Genomic DNA, 20,991 nt, shown 5'->3' with positions numbered 1-20,991 from the left:
GGAAGACAAAAGAGCAAGGCCTCACTTCTGGAAACCCTGTAAATCACCAGCTATATGACAGCCGAGTTTAGTGAGATGCCACTGGATCTCAGCTTACAGGTGCTCATGCCTTCATGCCAAAGCAATAACAGTTGTCTGAATAATGCTGAAGTACAGATATACAGTTCAGGCGAATGTTAACGAACTAGAATTTATGGTAGCTGTCTAATAGAAGGCTAAGTTCAGCAGGAATGTCACTAAAGATCTTGCTAAGTATAAAGTAAAGGTCAGGGGTTTTTCTGGTATTTTCAGGAATTATTTTGAGTATTGAGCTCCAAGTGTTTGAGGTTGGAAGGTCTCCCTGCCATCACCCTAATCTTTAGCCCTCCTCACAGATGTTCTTTCAAATTGGCATTCTAGCCGTGTCACTCCTAAATGTTAATATTACTTCTAGCCAAAAGAAAATGTTGGAAAAATTAAAAAAAAAAAAATTAATTATAGAGCAACAACTCTGGGATCACGATCTGAAAGGTTTCAGATTCAGTGAATTGCTGTGATTTGTGCTTTCAAAATTGGGTCCTGTTTTGAGCGTCGGTGCCCTGAAGCCTGGAGGGAGTTAACCCGGCTTTGTATGTTGGGATTAAGAAACCCAAACATTTCCTATTGGTTGTCGTGAACAGACTGTGAAGCCCTACCTGGATCTTCATCAAACTAATGCTGAATTGTTGGCAAAGGTTTTGGAGTGTCGTGGGGAGAGGGGTGGGTATCGGCACCAGCATTCTGCAGGGTTTTTAATTCCATTTCTAATCTTATTAATTTTAGATCAAATACACAACTCTGTTAGTATAGCGTAGTTGTTTTGGTCGAACTTAAATTTTCAAAATTTAAACTTAATTTCTATCCCTGTTAAGAAGTGTGGCTTTGAGAGGTTCCTGCTATCATAAAGAAAATTAAACAACCAAACTTTTCCTTTGTATTCTTGTGAACTTCAGAGTGACTGTCAGAGATGGAGTGGTTGGACATGAACACACTAGACAGATGAACGAGCACTGGAAAAAGGGGAAGAGTGCGGGGGTGATGTTAAAGGAAATAAAAGAACTACAAACAGAAGAGGCACGTTCCCAGCTGTATACTGCAGGAGCCTTGCTCTCCGAATAAGCAAGAAAAGAACAGGAAGGTAAGACTCACCTCCTTGTTTGCTCCTGTCAAGATAGATGGAAACCCTTCTGGCCAGACCTGCGAGCGGGGGAAGGGAGACGGGGGGTACAGCAGGAATGCAACAAAGCCAGCGACAAATTAGAAAGAACCCCTGTGCATGCTAGCCCAAGGAGCCCCACACACTTCTAAAAGAACTGTAAAACTGAAAAGATTTGTCACCTCTTGAGTTTTGCAGTTCACATGCATTCAGCAGAGAAATGAACAAGGCAGCTGCTTCCAACAAAACTAGCTGAGATCAAAGAGGATCTGCATCCCAAACAGGGAGCATCGCTCAAACTCCAAACCTGCAGGGTCCAAAGTTCTGATTCGCCCTTTACCACAGGGGCAAAAACAGCAGCAGGACCAGACACATCTAAGGTCCCTCACAGAACTCTTCATAACCCTGGACTTTTTTGCATTTTCTCGAGATGCAACCACACACTTCAATGTGTATTTTATTAGAACTTTATGTTCCTGTCTTCTCAAGTAAAACAAATGGTTTTCAATTCTTTGCAAATAAAAATCTGAACAATGTGGCACATTTGTATGAAGCCTCATTATTCTGATACAAATAAAAACTGAGTGATGTGGATATTTAAGCATAAATTGAGGTGTTCATGTCTGCATACTCCTCATAAAGTGCTTAGATGTAGTTTGTGTTAGTGAACAAGTTGTTGAAAAGTTCAAATCAGGGTTACATTACTAAATAATATTCCATGTATTCCAAGCTTTTAAAATGTTAAGGAAAATTGTTGAATCCATAAAAAGAAAGAGTCAAACACAACAAAGTGGCACAGAGAAAACCATTGTTGAAGAAAACAAAATAAGAACTCCCATTTCATACAAGGTATGTAGGAGACACCAATAAACACATGGTAGATTGTGCTACGTTGAGAAAAACAAAAATAACTTGAAATTTACTGATCTGGCAAATATAGCAGTCTGTAGTTGGGTAAAGCTGGTAGGAACAAACCTTTAAAGTGTTCCTACAAAGCATTTACTCAGAGGGGTTGAAATCAAAGACAAAAGATTTTCAGATTTTTGTTTGCAAAAACCTTTGAAAACAATGCATGCTTTATTTATGGTGCTACTCTATGTGAGCTGAATAAAATACACGAAAGTATGTGGTCGCATTGTAACAAAAGATGAAAAGGTTGAATAGATGAATATTTGTAAAATTTCCTGCACATAAATGTCTGCAAATGTAAATAAAAGTTAGAGAAAGGTCGACTGAGTAGGATCCTCAGGAAATAATGAAGCTGCTCGATTCGATATTAAATTAAAACGAAGGGATTTTGACATGATAGGGAGTCGTTTTGTTGCTGCCTTGTTCAGCCTCTCTCCAGAGATGAGGGAAAACACAAAACAATCTCAAAGACCTAGCAAAGTAACAACAAGCCAGTCAGTCAAGAGAGATGTTCCACTGGTATGAAAACAACACAGAAGCACGCCATTGGCTGATGGAGATGGGGGTGAACTGGGACGGGTCCAGCAGGTGCCAGGCTCCGACTGTTTGTCTCTGCCAGCCTCTCCTTGAGAAATATTCAGTCTTTTAGCAGCTGCCTTCAGAGCAACAACAGAGTTTTTTGGCAGCACAAAGATAGAGTTGTCTCATATTTTATTTGGCTTTAAATTATTGACGCATTTGAGGACAGTTTTTTTTCTTTTAAATCCTACAAATTCTAGCTTATAACCATCAACATACTTGTTAAGTAAATGTAATAACTCATAAGAGGATACTAGAACTATATGCCGGAAAAAAAACCTAGTGTGTATGTGAGGTTTTAGAGGTCTTGTTTTTAACATTTCTGCCCAAAAAAAAAACAAGCTGAAGCCTAACTAAAAGTTCAGGAGAAATCTCAGCTGATGCCTTCAGTGTAGTCAAAGTCCAAGTCAAGCAGCAACTGTCAATCCGCCATAACAAGCACACCATTAAATGTGGAAGTCTTCGTGAAAACACTTGCAGAGAGAGACAAAGGCAGAGTCCTCTCTGCAGGGGCAAGAGCCTCTCTGGGCAATTTGTGGTGTGGGACTTATCCAGGCTGTGAGGTTAGTTAAATGTGTCGCCTCTCCACAATCCCTACAGTCCCCTTGGAGCTCTGCTGACTCTGTTGGGACCTCTGTGGAGGCTTTAGGTCATCCAGTCACTTATCCTGACAGATCCAATGTTCAGTCAGGCGTGCTACAAAACACAACGGCGCACAAGTTGTCCACAAACTGAGCTATCATTGTACAATATTAAAGATAAATACAGATGGCTTTCACATAAACACAGATGTCTGTAAAATTATATTTAAAAACCTAATTTAATATTGCTCATTAGAAGGAACACAACGTTCATTTTTGAGGACTTCTATTTCTATATGTTATTTAGTCTCATTAAATGTTCATCCTTCAAGATCTTTTTAACTGTTAATGTCGAAATGGGCAATTTAACAGGAATTCATCCAGTATAAAATCAGTCCACAGAACTCATAGATATTAGCTTTAACTCTGTACATTCATCAGACTTAGATGTCTGATGAATGCATTTGCACTTTTACGTCACAAAAACACGCATGTACCAAACATAAAGCCTTCCACAGAAACGTTAAATGCGACAGAAACTATGCGGACTAGAAAGGAGACGATTGATTGATATGACGTCTTCAAGACACCTGGGAGCTAAAGCCAATTTTTTTTTTTTCCAATTAGACATTTCAGCACAACATGTAATTTCCTTCTGCTGTGTCAGACTGTTAGATGGATCTCCAGGGGGTGGTGGTAGTTACTGGAAGATACTTTAACTCCACCTGAGAAACTGATACCCCATCTACCTTTAAGATGAGGATTAAAGCTTTCCTTTTAAATAAAGCTGGGTTGGATTTTCCTGAGCTGCTGGTGGACCTTAGGCCTATAACAACACACCTGGCGTTTCCTTACTTCACTATTTTCTTCTACTACTCTCCATTGATGCATTCCATTAGCGTTTTTTTACTTTCTGTTCTCTATTTTTCCCTCACCTTGGAAGACATGCTTGGCCCAATATTTTTGTATCTAACTTTTTTTTTATCAAAGCTATTGATGAAGCTTATGTGACCATTAAACTGAACCCAAGTTTATTTACGTGGTATTTTATTGCCTTTTGGCTCAGAATGAAGGACGAGGTGTTAAAAAAATACTTTATCTGTAAAGGATTAAAAATTCACATTTCTACTAAAACGCAGCGACTCTAAATATACAAAAAGACGTTGAACATCAAAATATACAACTAAATGTCAGAAATCTTGTTCTTAGAGGGTAAATAAGGGAAAAACTGGTGATATCCTGCCAGAGGAAACTGGAAAAAATAAAAATACATATGTAAGTCTGCAGGGTTTTGGAAATGAAGTTCAGAGTGGTTCAACATCTGTGTCCCTTTTAATTGATCACAATTATACTCCTGCTTTGTCCTGCCATACATGATAATATTTGCTACTGGTTGAGTCTTAACCTTCATATCAATGCAGGAATTCTTAATATTTTTAATATTTGTTCATTTTTGTATTTTCTTTCTTTCCTTTTTGATTCTGCCTGGCCCAGAGGAAAAAAAAACCCAAACATCTCTTATTTAGCCATGCACAGCTTTGCATAAAACCCATTTAACTTAGCAGAGTCATTACAGTCACTGTATTTCAGAGGAAATGTGACTTTAAACCCTCTACATGAAATGCATTTTTCTTAACATGCCTCCCCGGCCAATCTGAATGCTGCATAAATAAGCAAAAACTGAAACATTCTGGGGATTTATAGTAACAGTGACCTTTAAAGATGACTCAAAAACACACTTTAACTTTATATAAACTTGTTTTATGCAGCCCTGCTTAACTATAGTTGATGGGGATCACTTTCTACATAATAGGTAATTCTGTGCTACATTCACTTGCACCCAGATATCAGATTTTTACTAATTTAAGCACAACATATTTTACTTTCTTATTTTAATATATTTTGTTCTGTAATTAATTAGTTGAAATTAACAGGTTTAACGTCTTACCCTGATTGTTATATTGTCAAAGTAAGTAACTGTATATTTAATATAAAATGAAGCATTTACTGGCTCTTTCTCATAAGAAGTACAAAAGTGTGGTTACTAAATGCAGCAGTTATCGACACATTTAAGAAGTGTGCACAGTCTTGCAGCCCCTCGTTCCCCAAAAACAATTCTGACCCAGAAATGTAGAAGTGCTTGAGGCAGAAAAATGTAGAGCAGCTGGGATTGAGGCATGACAGTGTGTACTGTGTATATGTGCGCGTGCGTGTGGTGAGGTAGAACAGCGAAGTGGGTGGATGTTTCTGACAAGAGTGTAGCGCTGTCTGCCCTGGTTCACATATTTGTGAATAATTCTGCCTCAGGAATTATGGAAGTGTGTCAGCTAAGAGGCAAAACGTGACAGCAAGTCCACAAGATTGTCAACAGTTGAGTTTTACGTGATCTGTTTTGCTGATGGAAGATAAACTATCCTGCAAGGGAAGAGGAAAAATTACCTACCTGCTGAATGCATAATTCTGCAGCCAGATTAAGTTGAATGTAAGCCATCTACCAGGTTAAATCCAGCTTTTTCAGAAATGTAACAGAAACCTGATGGACAGTTTCTGATGGTGGATGGCATCAGATTTCACATCATATTTGATTCAAATAATAGTGTGCATTTATGCTATCTGATGAAAAAAATCAAAACATCGTTACATAATAATAAATCAGGCACAACCTAGATATAAAAAAGTTTGGAAGGAAGTTGCATTTTATTTCTATTCCAATCTTGTGTCTCTACTAAAAGTTTAGAGATCTGGTCTCTGAGAGCTCGCAAGTTCTGGCCTGAATCTCCAACTCTCTGGGGTTATAACACAGTTTGATGGTTTGAACTATCATAAAGGCCTCTTCTCTAGCAATTACAGACTAGAAACCTACAGTAAGACTTTAAGACATGTATAAATTAGTTTTTATGGCAACTTTAATGAATTGGAGGTTAGACTTTTTTTATGATGTACAGTAAAACTTAATATGATCTGACATTAACCTTGGATTTGATTAATCCAGTCTTATAACTTATCTTAAGTTATATATGTCTAGAAATCACCAAACTAGATTAATTTAAACGATAATAACACTTCAGGTTCTTATTAGTTTTTCTTTGGTTCTGAGCTGAGTCGTGTTTCTATGTTTGATGGTCTCACTAATCCTTGATTCAGGTAATATTTTTTTGTGCATACATTTCTTTAAACAAAAACTTGTGCAGCTCTTTGAAAGCTCTTTCATTATATTTGAATTGAAAAAGTGATGCATAACTGTATCTGTACTTTCGCTTATAAATAGTCTTTATCATGTTTTATTTCTCATTGCTTGAGGTGTTATGCCATTGCCCATTAGTAATGCCATTGTGGATGTCATTGACCAAATTCAAACACTTAACTCTCTCCTTCCCCTTAATCTATGATATTGGCACTGGTCAGTCTTTTTGGGATTTATAATTATTTCCTAAAGTCAAGCAGGGTTATATGTATATTTTTGACCAATTACTGCCCAACAGGAATTGATGGTTTTCTCTTCATGTTTATTAATTGTTGTGCTCTAAATAAAAATAATATTAAATCGATGTTTATTAACTGCTTTGCTCTGTAGCCTTTGCAGTCTGCTTCCAGTTTTAGTTTTTAACTAAAAAGCTTCTCGGTTGCATTTAAATGAACCAAACAGGATGTTTTGGAAGAAAAAAAGTGTGTGCAGAGAATAAGATCTGCGTATATCCAATGTTTAAGTTTGTTTGAATTAATGCACCAGCCTTCCTGTCATACTTGCAGAGGATGGGGAGGTGTGAGAATATGACTGGGATGGGTTGGACAGGAGGGGTGGGAGTGAGCATCCACCAAAACAGGAGGACTGTGGGGCATGAGCACAACACGCAGTAATAGAAAGTGTTGATCTTTACTGTGGGTGCTGGAGGAGGGCTGACCTCTGGTGGTTGGCAGCATGTCGGAGAGGCCCTGCCACGCTGTTACCATCTCTGGGTTCTTCTGGTCAGCAAAGTTCTTCCAGACACGCAACGCTCCATCATCTGGAGAAAGAAAGGAGGTGGCGAGATGAAAAAAACAAAACAAAATAAAACCACACAAATAAAGTCAAATACAATCAAAAAGAGGATTTATGTCAGTCATTCAATTCAGACACTTTATATTATAGTGGGTTAAACAGACAGGGGAATTTATTGTGTTTAATTCTGTTAATTTGGATAACCACGACTAATGAAAAAGAAATATTTAGTTTGTGGTAGAATTAACATACAGCTTAAGATCAATAAAAATGATTTTTTTTTGTCATAGTCATTGAGTCCCTCTACAATAATCGTAAACCACAAAATGACAATGATAAAAAGTTGGCTGTTTAGAGTAACACTGTAGGGAAGCCAACTATTTGAAAATAGAATAGAAGGAAAAAGTATGGTAGAAATAAAAAATAGACAAAACAAGAGGAAAAGGTGTAATTTACTGTTTTGTTTGATTTCAGCAATGGGTTCAGTATGTCTCAGTGAGGTACTGGGTAGTTGGATTGCCAGCAAAGAGGCCAAAATTACACTAGCAAAATGTTTAAACATTTTCTTAAAGGTTTATGCTAGCAGAAATATGGTAGAAATGAAATGAAATTAAGTACAATTAATTTAAATTGTCTGCCACTCAAACAGCCAACAGATTTCCGTTATTTGTTCCAATAATTAGGTGTGGACTATTCTCTATTTCCAAAGAGTCAAAATTATGTCAGTTTTTCCTTTTACTGAATTTCCCACTACTATGTTCACATGCAGCATTTATTAATGACTGTCCACGAGACAAACTCTGTTTACTGTAGTTTTATAGATCACAACAGTGAATTTCTGGTTTTAAAAAGTTTTATATTTGTATTTTAAAATATCATTTTTAAGAAATTGAGGGTGTTCATTACCCCCAGGCCATTATAATGAATCTATACGATATACCTTCTGAAGTGTTTATAACCAAGTTCAATAAACACTTGGTTATATTTAATTCACTAAGATGCCTTTGTATGTTCTGAGTGTGATGAAATCTTCATGAGTTTTTTTTATAACTTGGCTAAAGTTCTTTAAACGTAAAAACATCAGAGAAGTTAAGCTGAGTAAGATCTTAAAAGGCTGTTCACCTAAAACATCTTGACAGAGAAGAAAAACAGGACTGAAGCCTTGCCCAGAAAAGATCTCTGCAGCTCAAACACAACTAAGAGCAAAGCACTAAACCTGTCCACTTGCTCCTTCCAGAACATTATTACAAGTTCCCACCTGATTTATGCTCATTGCTTCACTTTTTTAATGTGGTATCTGTATAAGAAATGGTATCCTTCAGAGCATGACTGATGGAGAAAAGCTCAATAAGCGCACATTACTTTTTGATGAGGCTGAATTTAAAGGCATTAATTCCTGGGCATTTTCTCGGCTTGAAGTGCAATTAAAGGCAATGTTTATTCTTTGTTTAAATTTATGCTATGATGAACAAACAGAATAAATGAGTTTAAATTTGGAGTTGTTTTCTAAAGAAAAATGCCCGATGAAGATCAAAGAAAGAAAGATAATTGCTCAGTGATATTGATGATAAATACAGAGAGGTGTGTGTAGGACACAGTAAGCACTGCTAATGCTCTGGTGGGGACAGACATTCATATTTCCTGGATGTGAATTAGTGCCTCCCACCTGTCGCAGTGAGCAGTAACGAACAGTCATGTCCATTCAGGTACTCCATGGCAGTGATCCGGGTGTAACGAGGGTTTCCGTTGTAGAAGTAGTCCAGCCTCTCACTCTTCTCCCAGTCCCAGAAACTGGTACAGACATATTCAGGCTCCAGTGTAAGTGAAACAATAACGCCTGCTCCAGGAATTCAGGCTGAGTGTGTGATGCATTCTGACCAGATGCTGTCCTTGTCGGCCACAGCGATGCAGGTGTTGAAGGGGTGAAACTTCACAACAGACGGCACTCCGGGGTTACGGTTGATGAATATTTGATCGTCAAGACGAGAAATGCCTGTGACAAAAAAGGAAGATGGTAAGAGTTCTCAAAACTCAAATGGTCACGTTTTTGTTGAATGTGTCTCCAATGTCGATTAGTCATATGATGAGGAATTTGTTTTGAAAGTCCTGCAGAGTATCTAGGAAAGTACAACTACAATGCGTGACTCAAAATATGTGCATTCATCAAGAAGAAAACGTTTAATTGGTAATCATGTTCCAGACTTTTCAGCTGTACTTTAGGCTCTTCTTTCTGATTGGTTGATTCAGAAATTAACAGCCAATCACAGTCCATAAAACAGCAGAGAATGCAATTGAACAATCATTTCCATTGGTCCCCTGGTGGGAAAATCATTTTTATCCACACAACTGGATATCAGATGCTGCATATTTTGCTCTTTTTCTGATCATTCTTTGTAAAATAGAATAATCCCAGTAAATCCCAGTATCTCAAAGAATTGAAAGGGTTTTGTAATGTAATTTATTTTCTTAAATTATTAAGAAAATAATTTGAAATGGTCATACAGAATTTTATGGAGAATGAGTAAAATTTTCACCAGATTCATGTGACCACTGAAAAAGCTGTTTAATTCTTGCATTAAAAAGTGGACAACTTCATCACTAAAACGCCTTTGCAGAGAGGTAAGGATTTAGACAAAAACTGAATCAGTTTTTAGCTTTCTCCTCTTCTCAGCCTTCCTCTATCTGCGCTCCTCCTCCAGTCTCGTCTCTCTCAGGAGGGAGCCGACTGAATGAGGGCAACCCTTCCACTTCTCTCAAAAAAATAAAACAGGGGGGGAATTCAATGATTGAGCGAGCAGTTGAAAGTAAGGGAGAGGTGTGTACGTGAGCAAAACTCAGCTCTGACGCCAATCGCCTCGTGACTGAGTGTGTGTGTTGCAGGGGGGCTGCCAGTGACGTTGGGTTTGTTAGTTATTCTGTTTGAGAGCGCTCTAACTTCACAGGAGGATTCTGTGACAATACTGCCACTCCAGACTCTGTGTGTGTGCGTGTGTGTGTGAAGGGACTCCTGCGTGTCGTAGAGCAGGATGTTTCCAGCTGCGAACCGTTTTTTTATATCCATCCGCTCACTGCTGTGAATTATCTGGACACCATTTGCTGTGTCGTTGCATCATTGACTTCTTCTGTCCAGATGTCAGACATGAAGCTCAGTAAATCAGTGAAGATCGTGAAGAGATATTCACAGTGCTGCAACTTAAATTAGCATCCAACCATAAGCCCCTGCTACAGAAACCTGTTATATAACAGAAATAACAAAAAATAGTCCAAAAATATATGTTTGTGGAAATCCTGTATCTGAGAATTGTAGTTCAAGTTGTCCACCTCAATTTATTTTACATTTTTTTAGCATTATCACATACAAAGCTGAAGACAAAGGTCAGTTATTACCACATATCCAATAAAACTGAAAGAAACTTTGTCTTTTTGTTTGAAGCAGCCAATCAGATGCCAGAATTCCTACAAAAACAGCCATAATCCTGCCCACTGAGTTTGATGGGTGAGTTATAATTAACATTACTAATATTTAATTAACGTAGTTTCGTACTATAAGCCGCTACTTTTTTTCCCCCACGCTTTGAACCAAGCGGCTTACAGCTCAGTGTGGATTTTTCCTTCATCCACCAGGGAGCTTTTTAGCTGGAAGTGAATCATTGGAAATCAAAATTGGAAATCAAAGAAGTGCTGATTTTCATGTATAACAAGCACATGCTCGCAGCAGGCATCATGGAGAAATGTCTTCAAACTCATACTCCCTCTTCATGGAAGCAACATGAAGAAGTTCATATGATGCAGGTACTTTTAAGTTGAAGGCTACCGATCTGGCAGTACAGCTGCTGTACGTAAGCTGGGAGTGAACGAATCCATGGCTCGGCATTGGATACGCAGGGCTGCGTCCTTAACAGCAGATTTATTAAGGATGCAGCCCTCTGCTGCGGCACTGTGGAAAACCAAAAGCGGCGAAGATACCAGCCTTATTGCCTGGTATATATGTACGTTTCCAGTTTAAAAAAAAAAAAACTTTGTAGTCGCAACTTATCGTGAGGTGCGCTTTATAGTCCAGAAAATACGGTAAGAAATAATTACTTAATTTTATTTTTAATAAATATTTTCTGTTTTTATTTCCAGTTTTTTTTTAAATGATAATTTATGTAGTCGTTTGTGTGCCACTCACCTCTTTGTGTGATGACTCGACTCTGTCTTCTAACGCGAGCATTTCTCAGGAACCTCCACTGCCGCTCCATCCTGACCTGGCTCTCCAGGTCATGCTCCTCTGGGATCTGTAAATATCAAGTTTTCCTTGAGGTTTTTATTGTGTCCAGCCAATAGGCAAGATATTCTCGTGGTGTGCCACTAAAGGAAAAAAAAGAAATCAAGGTCTTTTGAAAACACTAGGCTTTTTTGACAGTGACAATGAAAATAGGCAGGAAAGGCCTCTGACCTAAGAGTCAAACTAGACAGCTGTGGAAAGGACAAATAGGCTCAATATTTGAGGTGCTTGATGTTCAGCAACATTAAAGCTGCTCACAAAGAAATTACATAAAAACAATAAAATCATTTCACTTCAAATCCTTTTTATCTTTACATACTCAACCATAATCTAAACGTGTAATATTTCAACTTAAAAAAATATGAAATGATTGTAGATCCAAAGGACCTCATGAATTGCGTTTTAAAAAAGAATATCTTAAGATGAATTTTAATTTCCTTTGTCTAAAAGATAAAAATATATCTATTTTAATATTTTATATATTTTAAGAAATCTCGTTTAATTCTTCTTAACATAACCATAGATCATGCTGCTCTCCCGTTTCCCCTCTCTGACTGCATTTGAAAGAGGTCATAATTTACATCCATCCCACTTTTAAACCTAATTTTGCTGCACCAACATTGGGGACGCTCATGAGCTTATGAAAAAAATGACTCAAGGTATATCAAAATCCCTTCCTGTAATTACATCTAATCACATCTGCTGAGCAGGGGGACAACATTAAAAACATAACTTGATTAAGTCTTGCATAACAAAAGAGACCCCACAGAATTAGTGCCCAGCTTTAAGTGAACAGAATAAGTCTTTCATTAGGGCTGTATTAAAAATGCAGTGTAAAATAAAGCACACGTCCAGATGAATGCATTGAAGTCATGCATTACAAATATATGATTTCTAAATAAACAGCAGCGGTTAAGCTGCATGTGTGTGTTATTTGATGATGGCTGGCCATGTGTGCTTATTAAGCACCTTTTTGCTGCAAAGCCTCCCACACCCACTGAATGATAAATAGCTTCAATAAACAGCTTCAACACCACGTGACTACACTACTACTGCATGCTATCAACACCCTGTGTGTAAATGTGGCTTTGAAACAAATGTGCGTTCAAGCACTTCGCAGTCCGATCCCTGAATAAATAACTTTGGCCGTTCCTCTGGGACTCTGGTTCCTAACTGAGTAAGAGAGGAGGCAGGTGCAGCAGGAGGACTCTGACGTATTTTCCAAGCTGAGAGGGAAAATGAGTGTGACTATGAGGGCCATGTCAAGGTAAAAGCCTGCTCACACTGCTGTTTCCAGCACTGCTGCTCTGCTGTGTGTCAGCAGCTAACGTATTCTGTAATGAGACCCTCAGGTGATAGATGAGTGTTAGTTCTCCACATAGAAAGATCTATAGTAAAATATGAACTGTGTTACGTATCAGAACCTCTGAGAACATTTGTCGTTCTGGTTAAAGGTGCCACACACTCATCACAAGCACAAATTTTACACATTTTAGACCTTCTAGGGTGGAACTGAACTGCTGTCTTTTCAGGGTAAATTTTGAAAGGAAGTTAGAAATCACTGTGGAGTTTCTCTAATTCACACAAGATCAAAACAACACACACACTCAAATATATACTAACAACCCTAAAAATGTTTACATAATTACAAGTCGAAGCAAAATCACAAACTTCTTGTAGATTTCCAACAATTCTGGCGGAATTCTGACTGGATATTTCACAACTACATTTTATTTTATTTTTTTACATGTCCTTTCACAAGTTCAAACTCCATCATTAATTTAAGCTCAGACACCATTGGGTTTTCCAATAGTGACCAAACTTAAACCAAAGGTGTTGGTTCTGTTTGGGGTGAATAGAAGGTTTTGGGCATCAATTGCAGACCATGAAACGTTTCTTCAGATGGTCTGAAGGTCCAAACCTGAAAGCCCTAAGGCACATTTAGTTGCGATAGCTATTTTTTGATATTTTATATTTTTGGCTACAGGTTAGTTTCTACTGAAATAAACGTTATGCGACAGCAAGAGATAGAATTAGACAATGACTGATTCTGAATCGCATAAAAAGTTTAAAGTGACACTGATTCTGGGAGGTCATATGAATTCTACAGATTATTAAAAAGATGTTTTAGTCAATAAATTAAAAGAATGAGAGGTGATGACCAGGGGTCTCAAAATTCTCAGGACTTGATTAGAAATGCTGATAATTTAAGTTATTCTAATGCTCTTGTATTAAATATTCAAGAGCATCCAAAAAACTTATGAACAAATCAAGAGATGTTTAGTCATTTCGGGCATTTAAGCATCTACCATAAACATCGACGAGCAAACCTCCCTTGTGTGCTGCTGACAAAGAGATACGAAAACTTGCATACTGAAATTAACAGAGTAGCTTCGTAATGGAGGAGGAGTTTTATGGTAGAAGTCAACATTTTTATTTTTTGCCAACGCAGAGTTTAGATTCGCACAGCTCTTGTGTCTCCGCCGCCTGTTCTCGTACACGCTTCCTATCCAGATATCGTTCTGATTTCCATCCCCTCTTCGTGGAGCTCCATGCTCTGTCTGTCTTTCATCTCATTCATCCACACCGAATGCTCTTCATCATAAGATTTACTTCACTGTCAACCTGATCCTCCTTCTTCACCCACCCTCTGCTCCCACCTCTTCATGTCCCTCTGTGTCTTGTCCTTTTCAAATATTTTGCTTTGATCCATTTTTCTTTTTTCAGACTTTTCTACTCTGTTTTCATCTAACATCATACACTGCTTTACCAAAAGAAAGTCACCACTTGGATATTACGAAGCAAATAGGTAGGAGCTTCCACAGGATAATTACTGCAGGGTTGATTATGTTCTAATTCATTAAACAATTATGTCAGAAGAGCCTCCTTAAATATTAATCTGTTTAAGGAGGATCAGGTGAGGCAAACCCCAAAAAATTGTTGGAATGATTATAACTGGGTTAGGAAATGTTCAGCACATTATTAACCCGAGGGACAGTGGGGAGCCATCATCTTTGCAGAAGAAAGACAGAATTTATCGACCTCAAGTTGTGTGGAAGTAGTCAAGGAATATGCGATATTATTTTCACACATCACTTCCCAGCATATGCTCCAGGTCTCAACCCCAAGGATAATCTTTGGGATATTCTGGTTTAGAGTTAGGGTTAGGAGTTTAGGAGGTTTTCTGACTCTCCCAGTATCTCTTAAATTGCTTGGAGGAAAATGAATGCAACTTTGGACAGAAATAAATGTGACATCGCAGAAGACATTCAAATCAAATCGAAAGGTTTTTCCAGTGTGATATTCGGATGTGTGACCTTTTGTGTGCCTTGTAAATACCGTATTAAACTGACTTTATTATCTCGTTTCTAAATGTCAAAGCTTGGAAAGGAAAGGTGACACTTTCTAACTATTCTGAAACAGCATTTTGCAGGAATAAAATGTCTCAAGTTTATCATGCATGATTGTGTACTCCTGGATTTAGACCAACATTTTGATAACTTGAACACTGCTGACCTTTCGAAAATACTTGGGAACAAACATATAAACTGAACATTTTACTTCTGGTTTGAGTTATTTGTTAATCTTAAAATAAAATCCACGATGGACAGTGTTCAACAGAAACCTGGAAGAGTGCTGATAACATCCAGATGTATTTATTGCTCAAACCGAGTCGTGCCGAGCAGCTACCTCTGTGCTTCGAGAGCAACTGCACCAAACAAACTCTGTTCAACCAAACAGAATAAAAACACCTCCTGTTTTTTTTTTATCCCTTCCTGAAAATGAGACCAGTTCTCAGCACTTACCTTCAATCGGGAAGCTATATTTGCTTGCAAGGTTTGGAAAATATGTAAATAAAACTGAAAAAGATGCACAAAATACTGCAATACCTTCCTTAGTTTCCCCATTAGACCACAAGTTATTGACAACTACAAATAGCTGCAGTGAAATAAGAGATACAGTAAGTCATTTATGAAATTCCTAAATCATTATGCTGTATTATCTGCTGCTAAATATAGCATTGAATTGATGCTCCTTTGGACTGGAGTTACAGAGTACAAGTCTTAAAAGTGGATCTGATCTAGAGGGAATAAGCTAATGGCACCAGTACTTTAAACCAAGCAACATAAAATGCCTTTTGGTTATTAGGCACTTTGCCGCAACCAGGGACTCTGATTTACTGTTGCAACTTTTACACAAAGATTTTGAGTTTACATATTGTCTCCTTCTTCTTGCATAGACTAAAATAACAGTGCAATACCCAAGTAATCTCAAATACCAACTTTTAAGGAGGTGAAAAAATATTTGTTGCTTTTCTAATTTTAATATAACTTAATTTAATCACATTGTGATAAAAACCCAAAAGTGCTATGGTTCACATAATAAAAAAATGTGTATGTGTTTTAAAATATGTAAATAAAACAGAAAAAAACATACATAAGGTAAATACATATGTACATATAGCAATAATTTCAAAATGCTTTAGGAAACTTTGTGAAAAGAATGAAATGAAAATATTTACTTAAAATAATATTAATTATTATAATATTATTTAATCTTCTGATTTATTTATTCAATAATATCATTTGTTTAATTTATTTTTTCTATTAGTTAGTTTCATCGGGACATGTTTGCATGTGTTGTACAGCTTTATGACTTGTTTTTTTGTTTTTACTTAACAATATAGTTAGTTTTGAAAGATGCTTAATATCTTCATTTTTTATGAAAACAAAGAAAAACTTGAGTAAATACGGAAATCCATCACCAACTACCAGGTATAACAAAATCACTGTGCTTCATCTAAAATGTCCCTGTGGAGGATGTTACATTATGGACCTGAGTGCTCAATTATTCAGTGAAGCCATTTTGAAGAAGCAGCAGGTGCTTTCCCAATGATTGGTCCCTACTTTGCAGTTTCACATATCAGTTCATTACTATTTAAAATAAACTTTTAAACCCTGACTTCCTGCACCTGAATGGATCTCTCTGTTCCTAAATCTCAGCAGAATGGGGAATAAACAAACAGCTCTGATGAAAATTCACATGAATATGAGAAAACGGAAAATAACCTGTCATAATCTTTTTCACAGTTGCTTAGCAACAAAGAATGAGTAGAGCTCAAAAGGGCGAGCGGTCGTCAGCCAGTCAGAAGAAAGTCGGTGGTTTGATATCAGACTGGAGACTTAAAGTGTTGAAAAGTCCTTAAAGACACAGGTCTCTGATTTGTCTCTTCGCCTTATCGCTCTGCATGTGTCAGTGAAAAACACAACACGGTTTAAAAAGATGAATGTTTCTGTGACTGTGTGAGTGCAGCTTTTAGTGTCTTCAAGTCTTCTAGATGTCAAAAAGACAAGAAAAGAGCAAAATAAATGTAGTCCCTTTATGGTTTAGCGACTACCTGAAGTAAATACAGCTGGAATCAGACATTTACAGAAACTGTATAAAATCAGTGTTTATTTTTGCAGAGGACTAGTTGGGCCAAACAGCTTGATATTTGCTAAATACATTAATGATAAGAAATATATTTACTTTCTTTAAATGCAGACATTTACAAATGTTTTAGCCATCCTTCCACAAGTTTCCTTTTCTTTTACAAACCAATGTGTAACGAATTTGGTTGCATGCTTATAGGGTCATTGACTACGTGGAAGATCCATACATGAAGTGTACCTGTTGCAGCAAAACATCTCCACATCATGATGCTGCCAGCACCGTACGTCGCAGTGAGGATGCTGGTCTCAGGTTTGCAACCTGCCTGCTTTTCCCTCCAAATATAATAATGACTATTATGGCCCAAACTCCAATTCCAGTTCCATCACAGGACATGTCTTCAAAAAATACAGTCTCTGGCTGTAAGTGCATTTAAGCTATTTGCATAATGCTTTTGGAGTAATGGTTTATTCTACTGTGAATGTCTGATTGCTCAATTAGAAAAAAAGGTGTATTTGTTTCCTCATTAGAAGAGATTGTTTAAAACCAGGAGACTCACCTTCATGACAGGCTGAGCAAAATACTTGGCACTCCAGTCACACAGGCCTGTTTGCAGGGCCAGACTCACGTAGTTCCTGTGACCACCCGGCTCCTCACCATCTTCAGCTGCCTGAACCCGCGCACAAGAACACATGCTCAACGATAAGAAGCTTTTCTCCAGTTAATAGCCGATTTTCCCACAACAGTTTCTTTTCCTTCACCTGTTCTGGTCCCTTGTCAAACATCTTGCGTGTGCGGGGGAACTGGTGTGAGTGGGGTGCCTGTCCTCCCAGCGTTGGGGTGTAGGGGGGCCGTGTTGCTGGCTGCTCTCTGGCAGGGGGCTTGGGGACTTCATTGGTCAGACTGGAGCTGCTGGTACTGGGCATGGGCGGAGAGCCGCTGGAGGAACAGTGATGCAATGAAGATGCATTTAAAAGTCACAACAAAAATCAACATCTAAATCAATCATGATGTCCTCACCCTGCCTGATGGATGTGCGTGCCTTTGCTGGTGGGACTGGCCGGCGCCGACTGAGTCAGAGATCCAGAGTCCAGGATCCTCTGAGGTCTGGCGTTCATGGTTGCCTGGTGAGAAAAACAAGCATTTACTGCAGGGCTGTTCTTCAAATTTGAGAGGTAGAAACCTGTTCTCATAGTTTTCAACTGTTTCAAAGGCTAACATCATTTTGTTTGGTTTAGAAACACACATAACACACAAACTCTGATTATCACCTCCAGCTGCAGCACTCAGAAGTGCAGCACTTTACAAACTTTGCCTAAATTTCAAGAAGTTTATCTCATTAGGTGAAGCAGGTAATATTGCCTCTTCATTGTGAGTTGTCTAACGATGGTGTGCGAGGGAGGGGTAAACCTAATAAGGACAATGGAGGTGAAGCATCACTGATGAATAGTAGAGTTGTTGTTTACTGGAGCTCGGTGCAGAGAAAACTGGGCTACTTAAATCTTGTTAGCACAGGCAAACACATTTCACTGGCTGGCATTGGCTAGGATTTGATTTCTATGCTAATTACCGGATTGTAGCAAACATCTTTTGTTGTTTGTGCATATAACACGCTGGAGGGGGGCAGAGCAGCTTAATGTAAGAGCTACACATTTTCTATGAAATCTACAATGTTTGTGACAGAGGAAAGAGATCTGATATGAGATATGAGCAATGCATCAAGAAGCCATTAGTGTGAGACAGATTTAATAGAGATTCTGTGGAAGTGGAAAAGTAGATAAAAAGCTAATGGGAAGCTTTCTTTTTTTTCTCGTGTTGATAAGACGTTGTATGGCTAAGAAAGCACAAATGGATTTTTGAAGAAAAAAAAAAACTGAATCTACAGCAAGCACAAACAGATTTACCAGGAAAATATGAAGGTATCCTTAGAGAACAAAAGACGAACCAAACAGGTGATATAACCTGTTTACCTGAAAACTCATTGGGTAATCTGACCCAGTCTTGCAACTTATACATGGATCCTTAATTGAAGAAGCATCACACAAACGGGGCAGAACACACACCTCCTCTTGCTTTACGCAGAGTTGTTGGTAAACTGGGGTAATCGTTTCCACTAGACTCTCTACTTCCCACTGGGAAATTCCCCCACTGAGAGCTTGTTCTGCCTCAGCAAGATCCATCTCCAAATACTGTGTTGAAACTCAGTCAATCCAGGCCAATAATTTATCCAAACTAATCCCAGAACATGTTTCCTCTATGAATGAGCATAAGCTGCAGTAGGACATGGCTGAGGTGTCTCTCAGTTGAATATCTTATACCACCTTGCAAATTAAATGCATGTCATGTTTGTAAAACAGAACTTAAAAAATTAAAGAGAGGCACAGTGGCAGTGAATCAACATTTATCTGACAAGCTACACTAAAGATTTATGTTTAGAAATATGAAGCAATGAAACATAAAATGCAAACAAAGTCTAATATTTCAGAAAATATTGACATTAATCAAATATCAATAAGAAGGAAAATAGCTGGACACTACACATAGAAAAAAAAATTCAATGCATTGATCACCTGAGAAGCAAGTAAATCTTAATTAGCTTCTGACTTTGTTCACTTAGTTAAAATCAATAACATTTGAAAGTCAAAATCCTAATTAAAAGAGCTGGATTCTCTGTTAAGCTGATGTTAACACTTGTGAACCTAAGAGAAAATGATTAGGATGCCTTTGCTCAAGTCTTTGCAGGAAATAAATCAACATGTACTCCATCTATGGCAGAAGTCAGCAGCCTTTACATTCTGTTGTCACTGCTACGGAATAAAATTGATCAAAGTTGCAAAATCTACCTGACAGAGAAATCGGCTGGTGATCGAAAAATTATTTGGTGACTGAATGTAACGGATGTTACAGCATAAAAAATATTTTTTCAATCTGTGGGCTAGAGTTGGATTACAACAACACTCTTCCATGTGGATGCTGTCACTGAGGACTCAAAGTTATTTCTTTTAAGTAACAGAGAAGTGTTTAAAAAAAAAGCAGTCAGGTTTTCAATATCACAAGGCCAATAATTTATCCAAACTAATCCCAGAATGATTAGTCAGAACACAATTAAGACTGACGGACTGTATGCTGCTTTTGAATCTGATGTCAAAGGATGAAATAACGGTTTTGAAATGGTCAATAATGAGCGAATGTTTTTAAGTCATAAAAATCAGCCATTTTAACAGGAATGTGTAAACCCTTGAACTTAAGTACCAAAACAGTCATTACTGACACAGTAGGATGTCCTGCAGATTATTAAGTGACTAGTTTTATATTATAGAGTGAAATATAGCAAAATATAGATCTATAATTTGAATTTTTAACCTTGTTAGAAACACCAAATTGCAGCGCAGTAACAGCTTTGATCTTACAATAGCTGCCAACTTCTACCTTATTATTTTTGCAATGATGAGTCATTGAGTCTTCACATTATCAGAAACCTTAACCACAACAAACCTTGTATGCGATGCTATTGAGCACTTTCATGGCCAAATCTGAAACTTCTGGGAACGGATCTGCGGCTAGGTGGAGCAGCACTCTCCATATCTGAGTATAAACACTGTTGAAGGACACACCTGGAAAGGATACACAGAAAGAGACAGGTTCAGACATTTCACCAAACAATAAAAACACAACAGATGAACTGGAGATGAAAACCACATATTTACAGCTGTTAAAAAAAAATACATAAGACGACATGACCCATTCTGTTGTTATCACACAATTCAGCATGCAGGTTCCAGAGATGAACGTGTTTGGATATGAAACATGCACATCAACCCCAGGATAAAAGAAAAAATATTTTGTGAAGAAGCTGGATGAACCTGGTAGGAAATTGTTGTTATTCATAGTGCAATTACTGTGATCTAAAAATTGTAGTTACAATTAGAGGAAAAATGGAGAAGTGTGCAAGCCTAAGAGCACTTTGAAATAGAGGAGTAGCAGCATTATATTGTGTTGCACTTCACCAAATTCTAACTTGTCTGTTATAAAAGCTGAGAAGGTGTGTCAGCATGAAGGTCTACAAACATGA

General features: G+C 37.8%; 1 protein-coding gene across 4 annotated transcripts in view; it reads right to left on the bottom strand.

Moving 5' to 3' along the window:
• Nucleotides 1-20,991, bottom strand: part of rptor (regulatory associated protein of MTOR, complex 1) — a 141,255-nt gene that overhangs the window by 11,708 nt on the left and 108,556 nt on the right. The window contains exons 22-30 of one of the 4 annotated variants that reach the window (XM_055041000.1): nucleotides 20,415-20,533; nucleotides 17,940-18,043; nucleotides 17,681-17,858; nucleotides 17,479-17,589; nucleotides 11,394-11,499; nucleotides 9,101-9,215; nucleotides 8,889-9,013; nucleotides 7,122-7,247; nucleotides 1,168-1,215 (exon numbers count right to left, since the gene is read on the bottom strand). In XM_055041000.1, the coding sequence (XP_054896975.1) occupies nucleotides 1,168-1,215; nucleotides 7,122-7,247; nucleotides 8,889-9,013; nucleotides 9,101-9,215; nucleotides 11,394-11,499; nucleotides 17,479-17,589; nucleotides 17,681-17,858; nucleotides 17,940-18,043; nucleotides 20,415-20,533 (1,032 nt within the window). The remainder of the gene's footprint in view (nucleotides 1-1,167; nucleotides 1,216-7,121; nucleotides 7,248-8,888; nucleotides 9,014-9,100; nucleotides 9,216-11,393; nucleotides 11,500-17,478; nucleotides 17,590-17,680; nucleotides 17,859-17,939; nucleotides 18,044-20,414; nucleotides 20,534-20,991) is intronic. The other 3 variants (XM_055041001.1, XM_055041002.1, XM_055041003.1) reach the window with 3 other exon arrangements.

The sequence above is a fragment of the Poeciliopsis prolifica genome, unplaced genomic scaffold (assembly GCF_027474105.1).
Source record: "Poeciliopsis prolifica strain line A6 unplaced genomic scaffold, Auburn_PproV2 SCAFFOLD016, whole genome shotgun sequence".
In the NCBI taxonomy this organism is placed as follows: domain Eukaryota; kingdom Metazoa; phylum Chordata; class Actinopteri; order Cyprinodontiformes; family Poeciliidae; genus Poeciliopsis; species Poeciliopsis prolifica.
The sequence above is the reverse complement of the archived record's forward strand: the minus strand, read 5'-3'. Positions and strand labels throughout refer to the sequence as shown.